The sequence below is a fragment of the Mesocricetus auratus genome, unplaced genomic scaffold (genome assembly GCF_017639785.1).
Source record: "Mesocricetus auratus isolate SY011 unplaced genomic scaffold, BCM_Maur_2.0 Super-Scaffold_100023, whole genome shotgun sequence".
NCBI lineage: Eukaryota > Metazoa > Chordata > Mammalia > Rodentia > Cricetidae > Mesocricetus > Mesocricetus auratus.
The window spans coordinates 16,736,014-16,763,749 of NW_024429204.1; the positions used below are offsets into that span (position 1 = coordinate 16,736,014).

Consider the following 27,736-nt stretch of genomic DNA (forward strand, 5'->3'; position numbering starts at 1 on the left):
TGAAAAATAATTTGAAATTTTAATGATGTTATTTATATAACATGATCATAAAATCTTTTAAATAAGGTACATTCAATTTCTCAGAGCATCTAATATTCAGATAATTTATAGTTCATACAGTTTCTGTCATTAAACAACTGACTATATAATGTATTTTTCTATAAAATGATATTACATATTACACAGATAAAATTATATTATAAAAACATTCCACGCTGGAAAACTGGCAGCATCTATTAGAAAACACTACAAAGTTTCTATTAAAAATATATTTTATCTCTTTTGTCATAACAATAAACAGAATATATTTTTTCTTTCTAAAATTAAGTCTTACACCATTTCTTTCTAGGATGATAATATGTACAAATCTTATGTCTGAATGAATATAAATAGCAGTACTGTAATAGTCTTACAGATATATTAGTAACTTTTACAGAAGAACATTGGCTTTCTAATAAAAGCCTCTAACACAAGTGAAATCTCAGAGCTATTTAAGTTAGAGATTCCCATATTCCAAGAGATTCGATGGAGCCTGGATTTTATTGCTATTATTATTATTTCCAGTTGAATTACTGCAAGCAGTAATAAGAGAACACATAGATACTGGAACAGCTATGACAGCTGGATAAACTTTTGGGGATTTGTTGAATGTTGGAGGAGATACCAATTCTTTCTCCGCATCATAGTTTCTTCTAGTGCCCTGCAACACAGGCAGTCATTTTTGGAGTAAAAAATAAAAGTGGGTGATTATTTTCAAAAGAAAAGCACTTTGAGTCATCTTAGGTCCAACTACAGATGAGCATGAGACTCTTGACAGCAGTCTGCTAAATAAACTACCAAAGCTCACCCCTGCTTGTCGAGCCAACCCAACCCCCCCCATCCAAATTAAAGCTTCAGAGGGAAAAACAACAGTCAAGCTTGTCTAAGAACTTGCAAATGAGACAAGAACATAATAGACAAATGACAGAGAATGAAGAAGACATGGGTGACATGTAGGATAGCAGAAGCCTTCTGACTGGTTACCCAGCCATGAAATGGCAAGGAAGGAAGGGACCTATGCTTGGGGTTATAAATAATACCCTCTTGCTGTCAATCAGCAGCATGCCTGCTGTTCTGTGCTAACACCTGGCTTTGCAAAGTTACACAATAGCCAGCATCACTTTGACCATTCAGAGTCCTCGATATTCTTAATAGGGAGTCGAGGGGGGGGGTTGTTTTCACTCCCACCGTTGATGAGAAAGGGATAACTGTGCCTGTTTACGTGCCTGAGAAACAGTCTTCTCCTCCATTGGAGTTGGCCCATCCTGAAGCAACAGCACCGTGGCCATTGCTGGTTATAAACAGCTTATTTTCACTGACTGGACCCGGTTCCCGATCATTTCTAAAAACAGCTTCTGGTACAGCCTGTACATGGTGAAGCTGTGCAGGAACCTGACGGTCTTCCGCAGGCTGTGGGTGACAGTTTTGGGAAAGTGGTATGGTTTCAAGTGCTTGAGCGCATACATCAAGCCCTTCAAGGTGTCTTGGTCTCCGTTTTTGATCCGCCACAAGCTGAGCAACTTCAGGAGCTGCTCGCCCGGTTTGCAAGTCTTCCTCGTTCTCTCGATGTCCTCTGGGCCAATCTTCTTCCCAGGCAAGCTCTCCAGCAAGATTCGAAGCTGCTCGGCTGTGAGGTTGGCATGGCCGATATGCCGTTGAACACTGCTCTCACAGAGGTCAATGTCTGTATGAAGCAAAGAGATGCTCATGTCATTCCCAGTCATGTAAGGCCCCAGACAGATGCTCTCACACTATCAGTAACTTCATTTTAAGGATAAGCTCTTCCTGAACTTCCTTAGGTGACCAAAGTGGCTCTAGTTACTTCTGAGTGCTAAGATGGCATTGTTTTATATTAAAATGGGATAACCTACAATCACTTTGAAACATCCAACAACAGTCTTGTGAGAAACTTCGGTTTTTGACAGTGAACAGTGGAAAATTACTGACTCATGGCTTTCAACTCTCCAAGCAAAAAAAATTGCTACTTTAAAATCACAGCATTTCAGGGAAGGAAAAAAAACCCCAGAAGTATCCAGGTTCTTTATATGATAATGGAAATTTCACGAGTTGGTATCTAACCTTGGCCCTATTTGACAAGAGACACTTTAACTAGTCTTTAATAAATATACATGGCACTGGAGAAGCACCAGAGTGAGGCAGATACGCAAAGGCAGGAACAGGAGTCCAAGAACAGCAAACACATAGCCTGGAGGGCTTTTCAGCACCGAGCCTGGGCATAAACATGAGAGGGAGTAACTAATGTCTCTACTAACGACATGAGTCATTTACTGTCTGTGAGCCTTAAGGCAACTCCGTTCACCGTTCTGGGCTGCTGTGTTCTCATTTATAAAACAGGGAACTGGGTCCCTTCCCATACTGACAGTTCTTAACTTTCCATTTCTTTATATTTTTTGCTTCAGGGCTAATTATAGGTTCAAAGAATAATTTTGTTTTGCCAGAAACACAAGAAAAGTTTACCCTGAGTGAGTGAAATCACTGGCCTGTCAAAGGAGGAGTAATTCTCCTAAAATCTATTGTTCTGACTTCCCAGGTCTGATGCTCTGTGGGTAGCATAGGGAAAGTGTTAGATGCTAGGGTAAAGGAGGGTAGTTTTTACCCCCATCAGATACTAGGGCAGAGGAGAGTAATTTTTGCCCCACGCTGTCTGCATTAGGAAAACACTTCTTCATTTCTGTGGCATTTCTTCCTAAATGGTAACTGAAGTTGAAACTCTTTCCACTATATATCCTGAAGAGTATACATACTTCATATGGGTCCCTTCTTTCAATCTATGGGGAGGTAATAACAGAGCCTTCCTTAGCTGCGACAGCAATCGTATCTACACTACCACTTAAGGAGACTGTCAGTTCCGTGATGACTCCAGGGGGAGAAGCACCCGCCCCCACTACGTGGACAAGCAGCCCACTCGTGTTTTCTGTGTCTCTGTCGCCTGACTCATTTACTTCGGGAGACCACGGTACCTTGGATGATCTTCTTCACCACATCCTGGTCTTTGTTCTGATGCCTCCACAGCTTCAGGAGCTGGAGAGTTTGCTCTTGGGAGCTGTGTCGCCGCTTTATCCTCTCCACACTCTCCGCATTCACTTTCGTCCCGGGCAAGCTGTCCACCAGAACACTGAGCCAGTTCGGTGTGAGCTTGGTGGGAACAGCAAACCGGAAGAACGCCTCTTCACACAGGGTGACATCTGTAGGAAAGTGGAAAACAGAGAGACTCACTGAGCATTTTCATTTCCCGGAGACTTTCCAACAAAATAATAATAATTATAAATAATAATAATAGCAGTAGTAGTAGCAGTAGTAGTAGTAGTAATAGTAATAGAAATAGTAATAGTAAAAAAAGCTGAAATTCAGAATTTTAAGGCAAAACTTAACTCTTTTCATTACCCTCTCACTCATTTTATTTTTTAATAAGAGAAAATAAAGGATAAATTAAGATATCTGGTAACACAGTAAAAAACAGTGGAAGTATTTGGAACTTTATAAAAGATGCCTGTGTCCATCCTGTACTTCATGTTTCTATGTAGTAGAGAAAGCTTTTTTTTTTTCCTTTTTCGAGACAGGGTTTCTCTGTGTAGCTTTGGAGTCTATTCTGGCACTTGCTCTGTAGACGAGGCTGGCCTCGAATTCACAGAGATCCGTCTGCTGGGATTAAAGGCGTGTGCCACCAACAGCGAGAAAGACTTTTTGAGAGAGTCATGTTGGTTTGTGCTATTGTTTCCCCTGATGCTTAAAAATCACGAAGCACTGGTGTGTAAGTCCCACAGTGACTCAGCAATTCCATCACCACCAGGGAATGGTTTCATCTAAGTGTGGGGACCACAGGCGAAGAACTTAATACAACCAAAGAATCCTGCAGCTTCCACGCAATGAAGCTGTGGATACGATTGCTAACGAAGACAAGTTTTCATTTCTAATTTCTCATCAGTTTACGACGTTTTGCTTATTAGTTGCCAATTTATACTTCCGCTAATTGGAACATTCTTAGAAAATCTTTTGTTTTTCAATCAAAAATGTGTAAGTTAGTTCTACAATTTGAAGTCTGTTCATTTGGGCACAAGCAATCAGCTTGATACCACCAGTGGGCTATACTTGATTTTAGTGTGGAAGCAGAGGGGAGAGTTGGGGAGTTTTAGATGGCCCTGTTAGCATTGAGGATGCACAAATTGTTTGGGGACTTTTTTTTTGAGTTTTCAGCAACTGTCAGGCAGGTTAAGAGTCAAGAAAGGCAATTGTGTTCCTCTCAGAGGAGGAAGATACACTGAAATTGTAAGAAGACAGTGAGGTTTGGGGTATAATTACCTATTCCGCATTTTGGGTTTGCTTCTCTGTTTGCAGAACATACATTGTCATGGGATGCATTTCCTCTCTGGATTAGCAAGAGGCCATGTGCGCTGCAGTTTGTGTGTTTCCTACAGGGGGCTTTCGATGAGTTCTCATTGGAGAAGAAGCCATCTGGACATCTTTTGCAAACTGTGTTTCGCTCTGGGGTTCCTGTGGAAAATGCCCAGCAATTTAGCGCCTTCGTCCCCAACCCATTCTCTGCAGATAACATCTAAGCACAGTTCTGGACTGAGTTTTCACTGAGTTTTTACGGCTACCACGTATTACAGGAAAGTTTCAGAATTTCCATTTTTCACCCCATTAGACAAAGACAACAAAACATCGACAGTCCTCCCCTCTGGCTCTTTCCCCTTCTTGTAAAACCCACACAAGTTTGTAGTGCCATTACCTACAAAATGCTCTGAAATGGGAGATGAAAAGACAGGAGAGTGGGATATATTCATTAGTCCTGTCTCTGCTGAAGTGCCAGTGAGGCTTGTCAAGAGTATTCTTTGCGCAATTATTCCTGGAAAAATCATCAAGATAACTGCCGCATGTCTGCTTTACTGTCACTCTTTGAAATCAGCACCCATTGAATATTGCATCGTTAAATTCCAGTCATTTGTTACAGAAGTTCTTTCTCTCCGAGCTCCTAATTGTGAAACGTGCTAACCTTGAGAACGGCATGGTATAGTGAACTCTTGAAGGTGGTGGTAAAGTTGACTGCTGACTCAACCAATGTAAGTCTGACACTGAGCTACATAATAAAGAGATGATGATGATGATATGCCATTTGTTTACAGCGTTGAGTAAAGCGTGTCGTTAAGTCTTTCAGGAGGGTAAACACAAGGGTATTTTTACTTCATGGTTTTAAAACATTTAATGTCTTCAAAGACATCACTGGTTGCAAAACCTCTAACCAAGAGACTTTCAATAGAGATGCCACAGAAAATAAATATATTCAAACCTTGGACTCAATTATGCATGGACACAGCACACATTATAGTATATTTGCATATGAAAATATCTCCATCTAGTGTAAGCTGACTGAACAGATTTAGACTTCAGTATTCAAATGTAGATTGCACAGTCCAACTCTGGCTCATGCAAGATAACAGACACAAAGGAGACAAATGGAAGCTACAGAAAATTATTAAATTTCATTTATTAAAAAGTTCCACCCCCCAGTTCATCGTGTCTTTTACCCATCCTGGAAAGAAAGCAATGAAACAGACTGGTTCTAGTCTAGCCCACTGTCTCTTCCTTTATAAAAAGATTGATGATTCACTGACCTGTAAAAATGACTAGCGAGACAAGGAAGAGGAGAAACCACAGGCTCGAAGTCTCACATAAATGCTATTTTCAACACTGCGGGGACATTGTCTTAAAAATCACCCTCACAACAAAGGGGGAATTCATTTTCGTTTAGTTTGTAGTATACTGTCCTATATTCCTCCCATTCAGTGGAACCCTACTCCACACTCAACTGTGCAAGGTTGTAAATCAGAAATAGTTCAGCATTCAGTCTGCCAACTTACTGAGAATAAATGACTTGAGTGTGTGGACCCAAGAATCCACTTGCTCATTGCCACATTATCTACACAGAAAGATAATTTGTCATTCTTTGGGTGCGTGTTTGTGGCTTGATTATTCTGATGTCACCTAACAAGAAGGTCATATATATGAAACAGTTTCTCAGGCAAACTGGCCTTTTCATTTCTTTACCAGGAAGAAGACAAGAATGACATATAAAGTTTATGTCTGTTTAGTGGCTGCATCTAATGACATCGCTGAGCGGGACTTTGTTTAAAACTAACACTTTGGTGCCTTAAAAAGATGGAGCCATCTAAGTAATGACTTTGCCTTGTTGGGATCAGTAGAAATAGTAAATGTCTAGTCTGGCAGGCAAAATGCAAACCCCTAAAATGATAAAATGAGTTGCAATTCACTCTGACAGCCCTACAGTAACAGGAAGTAGAGGGCTGGTCAGAAGGCAGCTATGAAGAGAAGATGATGAAGCGATCTTGGTCTCAATACAACAACAAAAATAGTTATCAAACATTTTGTGGGATAATACCACAGTCTTTCTTTCCCCTTGGCCTGCAAACCTCTTCTTTCCCAGGCAGAACCGCCTTGCAGGATTTTGGAAAGGAAAAGTTGAATAAACTCCACCATGTGCCTTTTTCTAAGCCTTCTGACTTAGTTCACCCCTCAGAAGTATTTTCATGCCGGTGAGGGCAACAACCTCACTGTTTCTGGTGTTTCCACAATTTTCAAGGTTTGGAGTTACACCGTCCTTGCATATGTTACCTCTCTGTATGGACAGAACTCACTGCACTGGAGTAAGTAGGCTTGCTTGAGTTTTTCTCCGTATTGGTGGGGATAGTTTTGAGTCCCAAAGTGTCACCCAATAAAAAGTAGGACACAGCAGTTCTTTCTCCTTCAAATGCTTCATCTAGAAGGGTTACTGTGGGCTCTCCTACGGTTCTCACTCTTTTAAAGATTTGCTACAAAAGAGACTAAATAGATTACAAGTTTTTGTTTGGGATTTTGTTTGTTGCCTTGCTTGAGACATGGTCTCACTCCATAGCCTAGGCTATACTGTTGGTTAGCCTCTACCATGTCTCTGTCCTGGTTGTGTCTTTAGAGATGGGACAACCCAGGCCTTTGTTGCTATACCTGACTTTAGTTGGATATGCTTTCGATGTACGCCTTCAAACTGAAAGTACCTGTCATCCAAACTTAAAGTTGTTACAAGCAATGAGTATATGCTTTTGGTGTATGCCTTCAAACTAAAATTACTTGTCATCTACACTTGTCACAGTAATGCGGACATACTAGGCGAACACATAATATGACCTCCCAACCCAGGAAAACACATGCTATGACCTCTCAACCAGTCCTGTACCTGGTATCCAGTTGTGAGATACCTGGGGTGCTGATAAGCCCTCATTGGGACTTAGAAAGGCACCGGAAAACCTCCCCACGGAAGAGAATGGCCCAGCTTAATTCAAGAGGGTTCATTTCCTAAGTGACAAGCAGTTATAGTCTACAGGGCCACTTTGAGCATGGGCTGGAAAAGGAGAACAAGGGGTCTCAGCTTTCAAAGTGTTTCACTAGCCCCAGCCCAGGCTGCTGGGAACGCAAGAAGAGAAAGTACTTGTTTATATACGAGGACTTCCTGGTGGCTTGACAGTCTGTTTTGTCTAAGATAAAGAATAGCTGGTTAGAGGTTTGCTATTGTCTTTATCCTCCCAAACATTCGACTCCCATGCCAGAAGGAGAAACCAGTTTCATTTTTAATAATGAGATGTATTTCCCCTAGCCATTCCCATTTTTACATAATTAATTATAACTGCTCATTGTTCGTGCTCCAGAGTCTCATTAATATCAGTATAATTACTCTCTTGGTATCGATTAACATTTCTGATGTTTGTCAGAAAGCCCTGCAATCTGCATCTGTCCACGCCAAAGTGAGACAGGGTGGTGTATATCAGCTACTCATGGTGCAACTCAGACGACAGGCCTTTAAAAACGGAACAATCCATCATGTAGCTCATTAGGGACTAATTTGCTGCATTTGAGAACCCTCACTAAATTACACCGTAGTGGCAAAGTATTCCTTCGAGAAAGGTCCTTTAGAAACCACCCAGATACATAGCACACTGTGAGCAGGTACTGTTACCGTTTATCAGGACAAGTGTCCCCTAAAGTAGCTACTGTCTGGCTTTGCATGGTCCTAATTGGTTTCTCTGTGCATTATAGCAGATACCTACCAGCCTGCACCACCCCGAAGCCTGGGGGACAGCTCCTATGCTTCAAGCAGAATTCCAGCTCCAGATAGCGCCCTTCCTCACATTCGCACACGCGGTTGTGCGTGCGATTGCACTCCTGCTTCACGGACTGCAGCTCCTTGCACACTGGGCTGCAGTACACACATTCATCACTGGTGTGCCAGCTGTCTGTGTAAGAGTGGTCAGGGCAAGGGACACACAGTGTCTTCCTTCTCGCTGTACAGTGCTGTTTTAGGTAGGTGCCGGGGGAACATTTGTCACACAGGATCTGACGACCAGTTTCTGGGTCGTAATGAAGGTACTTTGGAGGAGAGGATTCCTGGGTGGTCCATTCAATGATGTCTAGGAGCTAGAAAGGACACAGTGTTTAATTAGGGTGGCAATAGGTTGGTATTTCTGTGCGAAAGTAACATTTGAGACAAAAGTCATTCACTACCTAAACTTAATGCCATTCCAAGGAGACCCAACACAAAGAAGGTTCCAAAGCCATAGCTTGGTTCATGGCAACAACCAAGAGGATAGACAGAAACATACCAACAAAATGATGCACATTCATAGACAACTGCAATTTACAAAAGCTCAGAATAGCACTAATGAAACTTGGGGCACCACTGAGTAACCATTCGAGACTTCTGATATCCAGGTCTCAGGATCGTCTCTGGGCTAGTGAAGGGATGATCTGGTCACACACAGTAGTTACACCACAGTCATCTAGACTCCGTGTTAAAAATGTAGATGTCCAATGCTCATGCCGGGAAGCAGTATGGTTCTATTGGTGGGGAGTTGGGCTTTGGGAATTAGCGAGGCAAATGAAGCAAAGTAATTTGTTGATTCTGATGTATGGAAAGAATGAACATAGAATTGTTTTCTTATTGATTTGACAATGCGTTACAGAACCTTTACTGTGGGCCAGACTGTTCTAAGTACTGCAGATACAAGTCTAAGTGAAATAGTTCAGAAAATCTCTACCATGAAGCTTACAGTCCAGATAGAGAAGAAAATACATGCAGTGAAATTAAAAGGAATGTTAGGACTAAGCATTATTTTTAAAATAAATGGGAAAGCAGCTTAGGAAGATGGGAAATGCAAAGTGAGAGATGGGCAAGAGTATAATTGTCAATGTGGTCGCAGTAGCTGGACTCAGAATCAGGTAATGGCTCTTTGTGTTTCCTTAATTACAACTTAATGATGAAAAGCAATGGAATAAAGAGTTGATGATGTGGGAAAGTGCATATTATCAGTGGCCATTCATAGCATGAATCATTCATTCACTGATTGATTTATTAAAGCAACAGATCCACATGAATCGTCTATGACATGCCAGGAAGTAGGAATATCCTGTTGAGTCATACGCCAGTACTATCTCTAAGCTTTCAAGTCATTAGGAAGATTCCTGGAATTTTAGAGATTAAAGTTTTCTCCAACTAGCTTGCAGGCTGACCATCTTGTGTTGCATAGGTAATATACATGTAGAAGCCTGTATGACTGCCTCTGCCAAGGTTAACTGGGGGAAACATGGGAGGGGGTAGACATTGTTTTAGAAGTTACCATCTATTGAAGATGGAGTTGTCTGTTTTGCTTGGTCCTGCCATCCTTTAACCACAAATAAACACCCGGACACTATATTAATGATAAAAACTGTTGGCTAATGACTAGAGCTTCTTATTGGCTAGCTCTGCATTAATTATTAACCCATTTCTATTAATCTGTGTATTACCACAAGGCTGTGGCTTACCTTGGGCAGCATGGTAAGCTTCACAGTCCTCTCCCTGCCTTCCCCTAGCAAAATTCTCCTCGTCTCCTAGTCCCTGCGTATCTTCCTGCCTCTATTGTCCAATAACGTTTTATTCATCAACCAATAAGAGAAACATATATACAGAAGGACACCCCCAGCAATGCCATCATGGCAAGAAGTCTTGAAACAGGAGAAAATAAACAGGAGGCAAGAGTGCTCTTTGGAGGACCGGCTGCACATAAACTCTGCCTTTTGTTCTGCACTGAACATTGAAGAACAACCTCACACTAATTGCAGGAAGCATGTCCCCAGAAGCAGCAGTGTCATCTGCCTGTAGAGGGTGGCTTGTTTGGTTTTTATAGTTTGTTTTTGGTACAGGGATCAACACGGACTGTTTACAGGTTTGGGGAAAGCAGCAAAACAAACACAATAATTCTTTTTCCAAACTCTTTTGCTTGGAGAGCTCTGGAAATGTCCCCCTTCCCCACCACACACACCTAGGAAAAACACACCAAGCTAGAGAAACGGCATTCCCTGTTAAATCAGATGTGGCCATGGTGAAGACTAGCCCCTTTCATGAGCATTCAGTATTTTAGTCTAAGTGACTCTGTTCACGTCCTGGTGGGTCATGGGCAGCATCTCAGACCATGTGAGCTGATAAAATGAAAGGAAAAGAGAAAAATACTTCCTCTAAGATGATGGACTTTTTTTTGTTGTTTAGCAGAGATAATTTTTTAGAGTGTTTTGAGGTGAGACACTCCAATCGACAAACTGAGAGTGGAGGAGTGGGAAGTCAGGCTTGTTAGTTCACCAGGGCATCCCATAACTTGAGGGCTTTAGAAGAAGCATGTTTCTTCATTTCCCTGAGGCAATTTATCAGCTTGAAGGAAGCAAAGATGAAAGGAGTGGCTGGCTGATTGTTCGTTTGAATATGCTATGAGCCATGTTTTAAGAATCTGCTGCAAATACTTCTCCAAACCCAGTGCTATGGCGTGAAGGATTCCTAACACAACACACAAACCCATATGAAAGCAATGAGACACGCTTTTATTTTTTTTTCTCCTGCTGCTCACTTTAAGTTTCCTGGAAAGCCACATTTGAGGGTTCTGTCTGCCTTCAGCAAGTCTGGCTCACAGGTTCAGAGAGGTTACATCCAGCCACGCTTCTCTTCGGTGTCCCGTGCCCATCCCCACAGGGTCAAGATGCTCATTCGTTCATCAGCGTTGTGATAAGGATTACTCCATTACCCCAATGTCATGAAGGTGGATGCAGCAGGAAAATAATGACAACTGCATTGTTCTGCGTAGTCACACAAACACCCAGGTACTGCTAACCTGGAAATACATCGTCTGAATCCAAACCTTCCCAATTCTCATGGAAGTGCTCACCAACTTTCAGATTTTGTAGGATTTGGAGATAAGTGGTTTCAGCTGTCAAAGAATAGGCAAATATTCTTAACTCATTTTTTTAAAGTCAGAATCTGAAATATTTCAGACCCTAAGACTTTCAGGTTGTTCTGACTCTTATCACCAAGAACACTAATACAATTTGACATGATATTGTTGTTTCCCTGCACTGATATCATGGAAATTAATCGTTTCTTTAAGAAACAGGGACATGAGGGTCGGAGGATTTTAGAGAAAAATGAGTAGACGAGGTATGGATTTAAGAATTAGGGAGTAATTAGTAGATGCAACTTCCTCAAGACTACTGTGTGGAATTAAAACCCAGAAGATTTTGAAGAATGACAGACTTGTTTTCACCAAGTTCAATTGGACCTCTGTGCTTTACTTGGAAAAAAATCCACTTTAGTAAAAAGACAGAACTCTGTGTGGTCAAAATTGGATAGTTAGTTCTCAATCTTTGGTTAGCCCCATTTCCCACACAGAATTTCTGGACTCAGTGGCTTGGACAGAGGATGGACAAGATGAACACAGCTCTTTTCAGTCCTTTTTCTCACTTCCTTTTGCATTGCCTGGAGCAATGAAAGACTCATGGCCCTAACATTAGTTATTGCTCCTTTGCCTCCTGATAGGATTTCAAACATATTAAGGTTTTAAAAGTCAATTCCTATGTAATGCAATCTCCAGATATTCTGAACATCTGCAGGGGCTGAGACACACATACACGTCTGTTGAGCCTCAACATGCTTTTTATAGATGGGAACATCCTTTCTTTGTTTTATTTTGATTTGTAAAAGAAATTACATGTAATTTTCCTTTTTCTTTGTATTTTGTCTTTTTCCTTCTTTCCATTCCCTGCCTAGCCTTATCTGGTCCAATCATCTGTACTTGAAAATAGTCTATAAATCCTACAGTTTAGCACTTCTCACTAGTCTGGAATTTCTTCTGAAGCTTCCATACTATTTTTTTCAAAAGCATAGTTGAAGTTCTGTCTCTAAGAGCTTATTTCCCACTTCCGTGTTTAATGTTACTACACCATTCAAGAATCTTCTATTCCAAGCCTCTCCATCTTTTCTTATCTATCAAACGTTTTCCAGAGAATAGAACTGAGTGACAATGGAGAGTAGATTTAACTCACTGTCTAGTGTCTCTTATAGCTTTAGCATTGCTTTGTTCTTGGGTTTGACAATTTAGTTAGTAATGAACTAAGAAGCAAGTCTCCTTGTCTCAACTCCTCCAGATTTTTTGCTATCCTCTATCTAGTAACCTCCTGAACACCAACTCCTACTTTTGAGGTTCAGTTTCAGCCATGCCTCCCTCCCCCAGTCTCAAACGACAAATGATTTCACTAGAGCCTCTATTGGTTTATTTGACTTTATGACTTCCGAAAGGACAAAAGAGTACATTTCCTCTGGCAGGCTTGTTTTAGCATTATGCAATACCAACAACCCCATACTGCCGGGCTTGCTCTCTGGTCTACAGAGCCATGAATGAGCCAGTGGGTTTCCATTTATGGAAGATTCATTAAGAGCATCCTACGCAGAGCTTGAAAATAGTCAGTTGGTTTGGGAGTTCCTTTTGTAATCCCCCGTCATGATCTTTGCCACAGAAGACTATTTGAGGGCTATCCAGAGTTAGCTAAACATCTGGTCAGTTTGTAAACCATGCCATTTTCAAGTTCATCTCAGTGGTGAAAGGAAACATCCAGGTTACATACAGTTCAGAGTTTCATGAAGATTCCCGTGTATAAATTACAAAACATATTAAAGCCTAGATACACGGGGGAGGGCCTAGGCCCTGCCCCAAATGACTTGACAGATTTTGATGATCTGTCATGGAAGGTCTCACCCTTCCTGGGGAGTGGATGGGGGTGTGATGGGGGCCTAGCTGGGGGTGCATGGGAGAATGGGAGGAAGAGGGAACTAGGATTTATATGTAAATAATGATTGTTTCTAAATAAAAAGTATTAAAAACAAACTTCACATTAAGTTCTATTTATTAATTTTTTATCATTTTAGTCTTTTGTAGTCCCCAATTTTCCCTCCATTCCTTAGTTAATTAGCTCATTCATAAAACATTGATTAAAACAATCACTGTATTCTGGAAATGCAGCTAGATGATGGTGTCAATATGAACCCAGCCTGATGTGAGATAAGTAGAAGCTACTCACTGATTAAAAATTTTAAAAAGGAGGCAGAAAAAGAGACTGGAGATGGAGGAAAGAACTGAATGGACAATCAAGTCAGAGATTATGGAATCAGGTCAGAGATTATGGAATCAGGTCAGAGATTATGGAAACAGCTGATGATAAGGGAGGAGCCATAGATGAATGTTGGCTGATTTTGGTGGAAAGGGCCAGTCACCAAAGAAGCTGAATTTTGAATTTCCCAATGTCTCCATTAATTGCTGAAAGCAGAAGTGTGAGTGTGCATGTACTTCTGGTAGGAACTTATTTTTTTTTTTTGGTTGAGATACAAGTGATGATGCTAAGCAAGTACCTGGAAATACATACTGAGAATTCAGGGCAGAATGGCAACCCAGGAGCATGCCTAGAAGATTCTCAGCACGTACATGTCTGTAGGAGGCAGAACAGAGCAGCGCAAATCTGTTACCCAAAGATACTGGATACAAGTACAAGAGGGAAAGATACACACTAACTTAGTATTTGCAGATATTTGTAAGCTGAGATGAAAAGGAGAAAGGAAAATGTATGGATATCACGGACAGCTTTGAGTTGCATACGAAATGAGTCAGGAATAAAGTGAAAAGCATACAGCTTGGCAACCCAAGGTGAACTCATGTGCACTTTCTGATGGAAAGTTGGAGAGCTGTATTAGGCTATGTTGCCAGATTGCAAACTTAGTTCTACCACTAATTCCTAAAATAAGACTGATTCTGATTTCTACATTCCTCAAGTAATCAGTTTCAAATTAATGGGAATATAGAAACTTTTTTTAATGATCAATATCAATTTTTATTCACTTATTCCCATAGAGTAGGACCCTCATATCCATCTCCAATCTCTCAGCTACATGGCAGGAATTATGGGCCAATTCATCAAAATCACTTGGCATCTTCACACCATGACTTGATGTTAACTTTCTGTCTTACGTGGTTGGGTAAATGAACCTTAGAACAATTTTGGGGGAGTCTCCCCCCAAATATATTTTTATATTTATTTCACTTTTCCTTTTGTTAAACATACATTCTTTTCTCAGACACTGTAAAGAACATAAGACTCAAATAACCATGTGGAATAACTATATGTGTTGATTATACAGGTAGTAGGAAATGAAAAATTTTGAACCAGATATTTTTCTGGAGATATTTTGTATTTCTTGGCCAATAAGGAGTTGCACACCTAATATATGTCCCCAAATTAATTGTCTATCCTCTTCTAAATTATCTCCAAACTGTCTCTTTGACGTGTTAGCAAAATTAGTTTCATGTTCGATTGAGGCTAATTTGGTAGAGTGTCTAGCAGGCATGAACAAATCCCTGTATTCTAGCCACAGGAATACATAAACCTGGGTATTATAGTGTATCTTTTAATGCAAGCAGCTGCCAGGTGGAGACAGAAATATCAGAAGTTCATGATTGTACTTGGCTTTCTATAAAGTTCAAGGCCAGTTTGGAGTTCATAGGACTCTGTTTCTGAATGGATGCATACATAAAAGTATATGTAATAAATATACATCATATAACAAAATTGGTTTCAGTATCTTCCAAACAATGTTACTTTTTTGGCTCTGCCAAGGGATTCAAGGTTGATCAATGTGTTTCCCTACTCTACCCCCTGAAAGACTCAGATAGCAGAGTTTGTCTCCATATTCTTCAAATGTTTGATGTGTTTGAACCGATAGCGAGTCTTCAATATATCTAGATATTTATGCAATCCACTACATAGGTTGAATGCCTTCTATGTACATCTCAGATAATTGGGGATTACACAGCATAGGTAGCTATCCAGCATGTGAAGGATACACGGGCAAGGACATGAACACAGCCTGGTTTTCTTGTTTATAGAATGACAGGGATAAGATGTACTTAGAGGGCTATTTTTTTAAGGCCTCTTGCATTTGCATGGAGTTTTGCAAGCTCGGTTTCATTTGTACTTAGCCTCTGTGAACAGAGGCAGTTCTCTGCACAGGTTTATCTCCTGCTGTCAGGTCCTCTCCTGAGGAGTAGCCTGCTTAGTAATTCCCACACTAACCAGTTATTTGGCTCAGGGTTATGTCTCTAGGTAAGGAAGTAAAAGCAAATGAATTGAATCTGTTCATCTCTACATCTGTTCTCGCTGCCAACTGGTTTCCCAGGCAAATAGGGGAAAGGAAACACATGCAACTATGATTTATTAGATGATTCACCAGGCAAAATTTGATGTGAGCTTGCTTCCCCTAAGGCTGTATAACAGTCTCCAAAATTTAACTTTAAATGTAAGTTTTGTTCACTTCAGAAGTTTCTGTTAGTTTCCTGAAGGCATTTACATTAATTAACAGTGTTTTGTTTGTGCTTAGACCCAGTCAGAATGTACAAAACAGATTCACATACTATGGGGCTTATGTTATATAGCAATATTATAAAGTGAAATATTTTGCTATGATAGAAAAGTGTTACAGGTGGTTGACATTTCACTAATTAACCAACTTTAAAAAGAAAAATATAAACCAAAATCAAAAGTTAGCATTCAGGTAAAAAGACCTGGGGTTGCAGGTTAACACAAAAGATGCATAGAAATCTCACATACTTGGGTTCCTAGATCCTAATACTTCTTCTCTTAATCTTATGATAATCACCTTATTGGAGACATAACAGCATTTCTGGAAAACAACTCCACTGTAGTACTGGCTGCACTTTTGCCTGGTTCTCGATACTCAGCCTACCTTGATAATCAGCGAACAGCATTAGGCCTTGAAGGCTCTCAGCTAGAGACCCTGGCATCAGAAACTGCAAATTGGTGGTGTATTTTGAAATGTTGATACTTCTGAACACAATTTTAAGACGACATTTTATCTTTGTGGTCCTTTCTTTGGAAGATAACACATTGCCTACAACAAACACTCTGTAGATCCTTTTGCTGGTTAACAAAACCTATTGTTTAATTAACATAAGGCCATGGGCCACTGTTAGGAGAAATGTAAGAAAAGTTATCTTCTCAATAAAGTGAAATAGAAGCTAGAAGGAAAAAGAGAATCAAATAACATCTATACTAGATATGTAGCTGTTTACCGTCTTCTTGTGATGGTTGAAGAATCACACCATACATCTTATATGTTATGAAGAATAGCATTTCATTTTATAATATTACTATATATCAGGATGTAGCCTAAACCCATTGTTCATATACTGATATCCTTCATCCCCCATAGTCACCTACAAAATGTATGATTATCTCCATTGTAAAGATGAATAAATTGAGTCTTAGAGAGATGGGTCACTAGTGAGAAATGACAACTCCAAACTGATGGGGGTTGTCCTTCTGTATATATGTTTCTCTTATTGGTTGACGAACAAAACACTATTTATTTGGCCAATGAGGCAGGAAGATAGGTGGAACTAGGAGATGAGGAGAATTCTGGGAAAGATAGGCAAAGAAAGTTCACCAGAAAGAGTCGCCATGCAGCAGAGGAAGCAGTAACAGTTCTGAATCCTTCTCGGGTAAGATAAGACCATGTGGCAATACATAGATTATTAGAAATGGGTTAAATAATTAAGAGAGATCTAGCCAGTATGAAGCCCTAGTCATGGGCCAATAGTTTAATAATTCATATAGCATATGTGTGTTTATTTGGGGCTGAAGGGTGGTGGGAACCTGTCTGGAAAGAAATGGCAACAACACCAAACCTTCCAGAGTTCAAACCCAAATCAGCTTGAAACTAATGCTTTCACAACTGAATATTCTCGCTGTAGTCTTAGGAATACGTTTCCCATTCTTATGAGAGACAGACATGGAAGTAACAGTAATACTGTGTAACATACAATATAATCTTTCACTTGTCTATCCACTCATCTATTAAACCAATTCTTTGTCAACCCTGCATTAATGTATTCATTCATCGTGATGCAGAAATTCCCCTGCTTTCCACTGAAGTAGTTGACATGACACTTTGGTAGGAAGGCCTGTGAGACTGGAAATTAATTCCATTTCTTGCCAAGCAGTAGATCCCCAGTAGTGCATGTCTTTGCCTTGACCCTTCTTCCTTTTCCAGGATTCTTCTTATATGCTTGATCTTTCTTCTCTGTGCTTTCACCATCTGATAAGCCATAGCTGTGTTACCTTACACTCTGTTACTTAGGAAATTTGGGCTTAGATTCATGTCTAGCATAAGATCATTGCAAAATAAAATCAAATAGTGTCCCCCTTGAGCTAAAAAGCTAAATGGGTCCAGGAAGCAAACAGTATTTGGAATCATTTCTTCTACAGATTTGGGGGAGTCCTTATTCTGTTCATCCTTCACTCCAGCTTAATGTTCTAGGTTGGAGGTACACAGAGGTCTTTTTCTGACTTGCTAGTAGTTTTCACTGGACTCAGTGGCTAGATACTAGTACGTTCTATAACAGCAACCATAAAAAAATCTCATCTGAGTAACCTTAGGGCAAATTGAAATTAGTGAAAACCACCCAACTTCTATGAGTTCCCCAGTCTCTAGTCTGTGAATCTCTGCACTGCAGGATTTTTATTTAAAAAAAATGTGGAATGTTACATGTGACATGCAGGCGTGACTGCTGTTGTAAACAGTACCAGTGTCTTTCTATTTTATATTTGCACCCTTTGCAGACATTTAAGTGGGTGGGCATTGTAGATGAATGCGCCTTTACAGAGGGAATGTCAGCCTGACGTAAAGAAGGAGAAGGAGTATAGTCTACTTGGTGATGCCCACAGAGTTGGGTATTTAATTCAGACTGCTGCCAAAGCCTCCCATGGCTGCTCTATTTTGCTGCCCAGCTAAAGCTTTCTGTAATGTTTGTTGCCCAGATATTTTAATTTTCAGCCAAATAAATATCTCCTTACTTGTGAATCCTTGTAACTGTAGCTTTTGTGGGTGATGTCCTTCACCATGACTGTGAAGCAGGCAACACACATAGTGGGTTGTTGGTTGCTGAGTCAATCAGAACACTGGTTGGGTTTTGTTCTGTGCAAATAAGCAACTCCAAAATCTCAGTGCCTGTTGTTGACACTGAAGGGAGAATTTTCGCTTATGCTGTCATGCCCAATTGGCCTGTCAACAGTCAAGCAAAGATTCTTGTCTAGGAAGTAATATGTGGAGATTATTTATGTGTGTGGAAGCATGAGGAGAAAAATCAAACAGCTAAAGACTGCACAACATTGGCAGTAAGACGCTTGGTTTGGAAGTGACAAGATCATTTTAATTCACCAGTCCCCTACCTGAAGTGTCCAGATCCCTCCCATTCCAGCTACACTAGACTGAAACACCCTATCAAGTTTGGAAGGGAGAAGAACTGAGAATCCTTGGCAGAAAAAAGAAAAAGAAAAGGAAGAACACTATATCATCACACAGTAAACATCACTCGTATACTCACACACCAATTATTTCTTATTTTCTCCTTTTTACTGGACATTAAAAGAAGAGACAAGAAACCAGAGTGAAGGGCTAGAGATCTGCTTTCTGTCATCTGATGTGTTATTCAAGTGTAGATTTAATGGTCTTGCCAGACTGCCTATGACCATGCTCAGAATGCCTGAAGGTTTGACATTTATTCCAAAGAGCAGTGTGCAGTTGTCAAGTACTTCTTTGTGAATATGGATGCAAAGAAAATTTTACTCAATGACTCAAGAAGATTGCTTTTGACCATAATTACACCTCTTCAGTAAGTCCTGGGGGAAGGTCTTGAACTTGGCTTTTAACTAAATGGAGAATGAAAAAATTGCCCACATTGCCAATTTCTATGTATACCAGCTGGTGACAAGAATGAGAAAATGAGAATGGTTTTGGTTTAAAAGAATAATTTATGACCGTCCAGTATGTTACAATTTCTAAAGTTAGATAACATCTCAAAAGCTGCTTCTTGGATGATTTCCTTGACTTCAGCAGAATTTCTTGATTTCTTATGTATGACCAATGGCACAAAAGAAATTTTCAATGACCATAAAAAAGAGATTACTGCACAATATTCCTCTAATATTTCATAGATAAACAAGTCTACTTGGGCTTTGCTATTTGATAGACAACAATGTATAGTCGGTTCTTTAAAAAACAAATCTCAGTCAACAAAACTTTGAAATCATAGCAGACATCCCAAGTATCACCTGGCTCAGATCATGTGTTTAGCTGAGGCATAAATAGGGTCATTGGCTAAACTTCAAAGTGACAGGAATCAGGGCTCTTGAGTCCTGCCTGCCTTACTATTACAGAATATTGTCACATCACTGTGCATCTGGGCCCCCCAGATTACACTGCTGGTTTCAGTAGTGGTGATGCTAATTGACGGGGAGGAATATTATAAGGAACAGTCTCCTGCTACCAACATTTTCTAAGGATTAAATGAGTTTTGAGCAAGAAAAGATTTTTTTTAAAAAGGGCTTGCATTTGATCCAGAAAATAATGAGGCTGAGCGAAAGAGCAAGGCTGAACGCAGATTGGGATAAGGGCAAAGCCAGGCGTGACAGCACGTTGAAGTGTAGACTATGAAGACGAGCAAGACAGTAGACCAAGAATAAGGACAAAACAAAGCCACAAGCAAAAACAAACATAAGAGGAAAAACAGGAAGCCGAGGATGACCACGGATACTGAACAACAGAGAAAGGAGAAGCTACCTAACAGGAAGCATGACAAGGAAACTAAAATTATTTGTGTCAAAAGCTTCAAGAGGAAAGCTAATCACCAAAGGCAGTGAGCATGCTCAGAACAGGGACTGTATTGTTTTCAGTCTAATTTAGCCTTCTCGCCCATTTCTCGGATTTTTATATGGTTACTTGCAAAACCTTTGCAGACAGTGTTGCTAAGGCACGGAAGGAATTGAAGAGGAGGCCTGGGGGTCCAGTCTTTTCCTGTTGCACTCCCACTGTAAGTAGAATGTTAATTACCAGGGGCAAAACACAGTGGGGTTCTAATCCAGGGACCTCACGTTTCAATTAGGTTGAGTAGAATATAGAGATCTCAATAATGCAACAGATAACAGTGCTGCACTGTGTATTTGAAATTTGTTCAGACAGGAGATCTTATGTGTTTTCAAACATCAAAGTGCTTAGGAGAGCGGACAGACATGTTAACTAGTTTTAGCTTAGACACTGACTGCATTCCCTCTCTTTCTTCTTTTGTCATGGGTACATATGTGCAATATACATGTGTATGTATGTGTGTGGGCATAGGCATCCATGTGTGTGGGTGTTTATGTGCGCAGAAGCCGGAGGAGATTGAAGGTGCATGTCTTCCTTGGTAGCTCTCCCTGTTATTCATTGACGCAGTCTCTCAGCTTTTAAGTCAGAGCTTGGTGTCTTGGCTAATCTGACTAGCCCACTTGTTCTGAGGATCCTCTTGCTCCATTTTGGGAGCACAGAAATTACAGGCGGGCACCACACCCACTTGTTATTAGGTTCTGGGGATACAAACTCTGGCCCTTGTGTTTTCCTGCCAAGCACTCTCCTTACTGAGATTTCTCCCTCCCTTTACATTCCCTATCAATTTACTGTCTGCAGGCTCAGACACTTGGGAGAAATTGCACGAAAAACGTGTCTACCCAAGCCCTTGGGATATTGTGTCACCTTACAGCTGGGACAAACTACTCTACTATGTCTGTAGAGCACACATCACTTACTGAAGCAAGATGAATGAGTGTGTGTGTGTGTGTGTGTGTGTGGTGGGGTACTACACACCTTCTTACCTGATGTGTTGTAACTCTATTCTTATCCCTTACAACTGTCTGAGCGTATTCCTTTTTTAGACTTTCTATGCTAGCTATTCCAAAGTATTCTGTGGTAATGAGTTCCAAAAGCTAATTATATGTCACATAAAAATACTGTCATTGTATCTATTTCAAGTTGGCCGAACCTCACTCTTTCTCCTTACACAGATCGCTTACAGCTGTTGCTAGGATTTCCGATTCACTAGTTCCTGCTATTGTGGGTTGCTAAGTTTTATTTTGATTTCTGTTTTCTTTTATAAACATGGTTGCTACTGCTGCTCTTCTTTGCATTTTGTTTGCAAGGCGCTCTGTATTAGAAATGAGAGCCTTCACCCTTTTCCCCCTTGCCGTATGAAATCTGCTCTCTATGGTTCTCTAGGGTAATGACTTGGGTTGTTAATATTATTTTTATCTCAAGTCCAGGCTCCTTCTAGAGGCTGAAATTCTTGAGTTTAATACTCATCAACTGGGTGTGAATCTTTTAAAAAACATTTACAATTTATTTACAATTATTTACGATTTAATACCTTGAGGCCTGTGTTCTCTAGTCAGTAGAGAGCAACCCTCCAGCAGTATAGGGAGCTCAGAAAGCTGTCCACCTCTGTGATGGATGATGTCCTTCTGTGTATATATTTCTCTTATTGGTTGATGAATAAAACACTGATTGGCCAGGCAGGAAGAATAGGCGGGGCTACGAGAGTCAGGAGGAGAGAGACAGAGGGCCCCCAGGAGGTGACACCAGCAACAGGGAAGATAGGATGCACCAGGTATTCTCTAGTAAGATAAGACCATGTGGGAATACATAGATTAATAGAAATGGGTTAATAGTTAAGACAGAACTAGCCAGTAAGAAGTCCTAACTGCTGGCCAATAGTTCACAAATTAATATATGTCTATGTGTGCTTATTTGGGGCAAAGCGGCTGTGGGACCAGGCTGGAGAGAAACTCCTGCAACAACTCTGCACACACCCCATCTCCAAGACTTAATTTATGAATCTAGTTCATCTTGCCACTTTCCTAAGAAAGAGCTTTCATGAAGGTTGAGTTTCCATAGTAGAAATGTATACAGTGTTATTTAAAACATGGCCAGATAAGCAGGCTACATTAATATTTTGAAAGATAGTCAAGGCAACCACAGGAGGTTAAATCACAAGTGCACAGTAGGTAATCAAACTCTCTTGGAACATCTATGGAGATGTCTGATACATTACCAGGGCTCTAGAAAATTTTACCATAGTCCATTTGAATCAGAAAACACGTGTATTATGATGGTAGAAATCTTGTGGGTACAAATGAGGACGAGGAAAATCTGTGCTTACAATGAGTTCGTGTTTTGTTTACCACTCTTTGGTTTGGAGAAAGTCTGGAAATTGATGGAAGTATTTCTAAGGGTGTCACGACAGTTGCCATTAGGTATCCAGAAAAAAGAAGAAGTATATGCCCTACAAGCCTTCAAATGTCTTGTTGGCAGCTGATGAATAATAAACTAGATGAAAAGCATATATATCTTACTGTGATGTTTGGCTTTAATGGTCCAGTTGACATCACCCAGAATAACCAGGGAAAGCTGTCTCAGTGGAGGACCACCTAAGTCTGGTTGGACTGTGAATTCCCTGTTATGATGCACTGCAACCTGGAACTGTAAGCCAGCCCAGACATTTTATCACAGCCACAGAAATAACATGAAGCCCATCATACAGAACTATGCTGGAATTCCATTTTATTTGCACAGGAAGTAATTTTTCCATCATTGTTATACACAATGAGTTTGCCAGGATTTCGGTAACACAGGATTTGATAAGAAATACAATGCAATTAAAATGTTGACCAAGACCGGATCACCATTTTACAAACCCAAAGCACCAAAGCCAAGCCTGGTCAAGCTCTCGGGTCAACACTAAGACGAACCTGCCCCCTTCATTCCTAGCTGTGTGTCTGAGGTGACAACACCACATAAAAATGCCAACATATCATGGCTTCATTATGTCTTCTACTGAAGCTTGTTTTATCATAAATCACTCCCCTTTTATTACTATTTTACAGTATAGTTATGGCAGGATATTGATTTCATGGAAGTTTTATGTGTAGGCAAAAATATATGTACACCGAATTTCATTTCAAGAGGCGTGGAGGTGGCTTCAAATGATTTACTATAAAAGTGCATAGGAGAGAATGTCAAATAAAATGAGAAAACTCTGCCCTATGGAGTAAAACACAAACAATTTTCAGTAAAACGCTGATAATTTTGGCAACTTTACTCCATCAGAGCAACATAACAGGCAGCTAAACACTATTAGTCAAGGCCTTGAGAAATAGAAAGGTTTTTTTGTTTTGTTTTGCTTTGTTTTCATGTTTCTTAAGTACCCACCCCTCACCCCTGCAAAGTAGAAATTAAGGCTGAAGAAAATTCTCTTGGTTAATGCCACACTAAGGAAAATAGTGTTCTTCACAGAAAGCCTTTATACAGGGGGACCATGTGCGCTGGGAGCTGCTGAGAGCAAAACCCAGAAGGCGTGTTCATGAACAGGAAAGCAAGGACGGCAGACTGTGAGCTCAGTGTCCCTTTGTAAAACACGGCCATAGCCTCCACAACTTTCTGAATAAAACGTTTGGCACTCCTCCTTCGACCCGTGGTATTCAGCAACCGTGGTTTTTAACTTCAGTAAAATTGAAAACTAAATTGAAATTAGTAACTGTGCTGAAGATTGCTAGGTGACCCCGGCCAGGAAGGTTGCTATGGACACGGGGCAGGATACCGGGCAAGAGCTGCCTGCGTGGAGTTGGGTGTATGTCAGTGTTGGATGCTTTTGGAAACCTTCAGAGCATCCACAGTCAAAAAAAAAAAAAAAAAAAAAAAAAAAAGGCTAGGGGCAAGCTCAGGAACTCAGCCACTGGGGGAAGGAGAGGAAAGACAAAAATGAGTACAAACAGAAGTCAGGAACTCCAACCAGAAACATCAGGCAGTTTTCCTGAGCGAAGACCAGCTGCCTCTCCCATCTGTCATGAAAGGATGAATTCAGAGCATGGCTTTGAGAAGAAGTTCAGGGCGGGTTCTGACACTGCATGATGGATGATGGGAAGCTTTAACCACAGCTAAAGCCCAGACCTAAGCCAGACGTGTGGATGTTCCCTGCTCTCTTAGTAACACATGGCAACCGAGAAGGAAGTGACTTCGTGTGACGAATGCGCTCTCCTTGCAGAATAGCTCTGGGCTCGACAGCACTAGCGAGCATTCTAGGAATGCCCATGACCATGAACCTATCCTGAGGACTGCCCTCCTGCCCTTTTACTGCCTGACCACCTGCTCTCATGGGAAGATCGTGGCCTATACCTTGTTATACAGTTTTCCGTCTCTCGGTTGCTCCCTCGAGGTGTGGTAAAAGGCCATCCCTCCCGCCTCTTGACGTCATCAGTACGTCTTGTATACAGATGGTTCTAGGTCACCCTCCAGCTGTTATCTCACAGGTAGTGTTAATGAGAAGCACAGACGTAGGAGCGGTTGTCTTAACGTATGCACACCCGGGGCCACAGAAAAGAGGAACCCCAGAGAGAAGAATGCAGACACGGCAGATGCTCAGGCAAGTGGTGTGTGGGCAAATGACCTGGGTTTCAGCGGAGAACCACTGTGCTGCAACTTCTCTTAAGAGCTCCTGGAAGGCCATTTTTATTTATTTATTTCTAATTCCCCAATCATCTGGGGGTTTCCTCTTTTGTAACTGTTATTACATGTTCAATACTTGGCCCACATCTGCCTCTTCCAGTAGGCTGTTGGGTTCAGAGGGCAGCAGTCATATCTCCCTGCCTATTCACTTCGTTCCGGTATCTAGTGAATACTTCGTACAAAGAACCAAATATCTGTGGTGCTTCTTGTTCTTACAGCCAAGCCTCTCTTTTTACCAAGGGCAATCCAGCCTCTTTACACACAAATACAATATGTCCACATGCCACTACCCATAAAATAAAATCATTCTCAGAATCTAAAGAAAGAGTGCTATCGTTCCTATTCATTTATATACCCAAGACACACTCAAGGGTTTCTTTTCTGATAAAGTATTATCTAAAATTAGTGTTGTCTATGTACGTATATATCTCTTTATATAGACCATCTATAAGGTAATTATCATTTTACTATTTGGACGGAATTACTGGAAGAAATAATTCAGTCATTAATCTCTGAGAATTCTGAAGGGAGCTAACATGAAAAATACATAAACTGTCTATAAATGTTAAATACAAGCAGAACCTATTTCTGCTGTTGATTAGTCCCGATAGGAGCATTGTAGTAAAGAGGACCTTTTGAGGGGTGCTGATAATGTATTTGGAGATCTTTCTGCCAACTCAAAAGGGTTCAGTTCGAGAAAGGTCTTTGTCACTACCACCTGTACAAGTTCTCGGGTGTTCTTTCTTCTTGGGTGTCTCTGTTGTGTGTTTTAATGCAGGTGCACATTGGCCAGGGAGTGGGAGTAGAGGTCACAGGACATCTCTCCAGAGTCAGTCTCTCCTCCCACACAGGGATCCGAGGATCGATGGACCGAGAGACTGTTGTTAGGTTGTCAGTTACCCACTGAGTCATCTCACTGTCCCCTAAAAGATTCACATCTTAAAAAGTTCTCCTAAGTGTAACTGAAGAGATGGCTCAGCATTTAAGAGGTCTGGCTGCTCCTCCAGAAGACATATGAGTTCTATTCCCAGCACCCACATGGCAGCTCGCAATTGCCTGTAACTCTAGTTCTAGACGATTTGATGCCCTCTTCTGGCCTCAGTCAGCCCCGACACACAAGTGGTGCACAGACATACATACAAGCAAAATGCACATGTATCTAAAAATAAATACATCTTCAAAATTCTCCATGTATGCATACTAGTGGATATATGTGGTGCATATACATACATATTTGCATATGACCACATGAAGTTGACACACTCCTGTGTAGTCCCCTGCCTGCTGTTTCTGGAGTGACTTTGCTATTGCGTAGGCATGTCTTTGAGTCCTTGGAGCTAAGGGGAAGATTACATCGCTTTCCATTCTCACTGTGTGAGTTAGAGGTTGAAATGCAAACATGGACTCTAGGGCATCCCACACACAAACATTGCTTACAGACAGACTTCTCTGTCTGATTTGTAATTGCATGTGTTTTACACTCTACTGATGGAAAGGAAAAGGGTTTTGGCACAGGAAAACTTCTATATAAACATTAACAGGCATTTTCCAAAAGCCTAAGCTAAAAACTTTCTTAAAGAAAAGGAAGGAAGGACATATACTATATTAAAGAGATTCCTTTATTTTCCAAACAGCATTTCAAAACAGGTCTGAGCCCTATTTAGTGTTGAACTTGACTTGGTTATATATGCTGTAGGGCACCATTATCATTAGTATATTAATATTTTTCATTCTATATTGATATTGAGAACTAGAATAATAAAACTTTATTAAAATATTAAATTGCACAGTTAAATGAGAGACTATTTTCTCTAATGCCCCAAAACACATATGTAAGTCAGCCTAAGGATGTACCAGACCACACTCTCCTCCATCCAAACTGTTTTATACAAGTTTCAAAAAGTCTACCTTCTCTTCCTAACGTAGTCCGCTTCACCTGCTGTAATAAAAAAGTTAGGTCAAGAAAAGGCATGGTGCACCACACAAAGCCTAAGTAAGTAAATAAATAATGTAAATAAAATGGGTAAAATCAAACAAAAAGTCTGTCTCCACTCGCTGTGTCTCTTCCCTCCGCATAAACTCCGCAGAACCTTTACGTGGAAAAGCCACTCACCCCCTAGAACAGCCTGGCATAGCTAGAAGAAGGCTTCCTGGAGTTTGGAGAGAGCCCGGCTTGGTCCCCATCAGCCAGAGGAGGTCCCGAGCCCAGGTGGCCAGCAGCCTCCTGCCCACGACTTACCACCAGGAGGGCGCAGCACAGCTTCTTGTTCATTGTGGTCCTCGGGGAAACCTCAGGCTGCAGCCGCCGGGGCAGTGCTAGGTGCGTCTCTGCAGCCAAGGCGATCATGACGTTTTATATAAGGTCTGGGTAGCAGGAAGTGTGCCCTGCCTTTGATCTCTCTATTCTCATCTGGACCAACCTTGTACCTTTCCTTTTTAGGAACCCTGGGCGCTAGTGGTAGGGGTGCCGGACGCTCCAGGGTTAACGCTTTAGGCGCCGGAGTGGGAGGATCCTGCGTGGAGGCGTGGGGCAAAGGGAGGGGGTGACTGATTTCTGTAGGAGGGGGGAAAAGAAAGAAGAAGAAAAGGAAGGGAAAGGCCACCGCCGAGCTGTGGATCAGGCAGCAGCGTCTTAGGTTTCCTAGGCTCTTCCCGCCAGCGGCCAGCCTCGGAGCAGCTGGGACCTGCAGTGAGTGGCTGAGCACACGCAGGGGAGCCTCCGGGCAGCCTCCAGGCGCTGGCTCCTCCACCCCAGGTTTTAACTACAGCAGATGCTTGCCGAATGTCGCGGATACTGCTCCCTTTCTGGGAGAAGTATGCAGTTTTCCTTTGGCCTATTGTTTTAAACCTTTCCCAGAGAGTCAGGAGCCCCGCAATCACCCCTCTCTTAAAGGCATA

The 27,736-nt window shown here is 41.2% G+C and overlaps 1 protein-coding gene across 1 annotated transcript; it reads right to left on the reverse strand.

Annotated features, from left to right (window-relative positions):
• Tnfrsf11b (TNF receptor superfamily member 11b) lies at positions 1-27,445 on the reverse strand. Its single transcript, XM_005072608.4, has 5 exons — positions 27,078-27,445; positions 8,157-8,523; positions 4,360-4,551; positions 3,021-3,245; positions 1-1,723 (listed from the first exon to the last, which is right to left on the reverse strand). Exons 1-5 carry the CDS (start codon positions 27,183-27,185, stop codon positions 1,335-1,337), a joined length of 1,281 nt encoding a protein of 426 aa, XP_005072665.1. The 5' UTR covers positions 27,186-27,445; the 3' UTR covers positions 1-1,334.
• Positions 27,446-27,736: the final 291 nt, after the last annotated feature.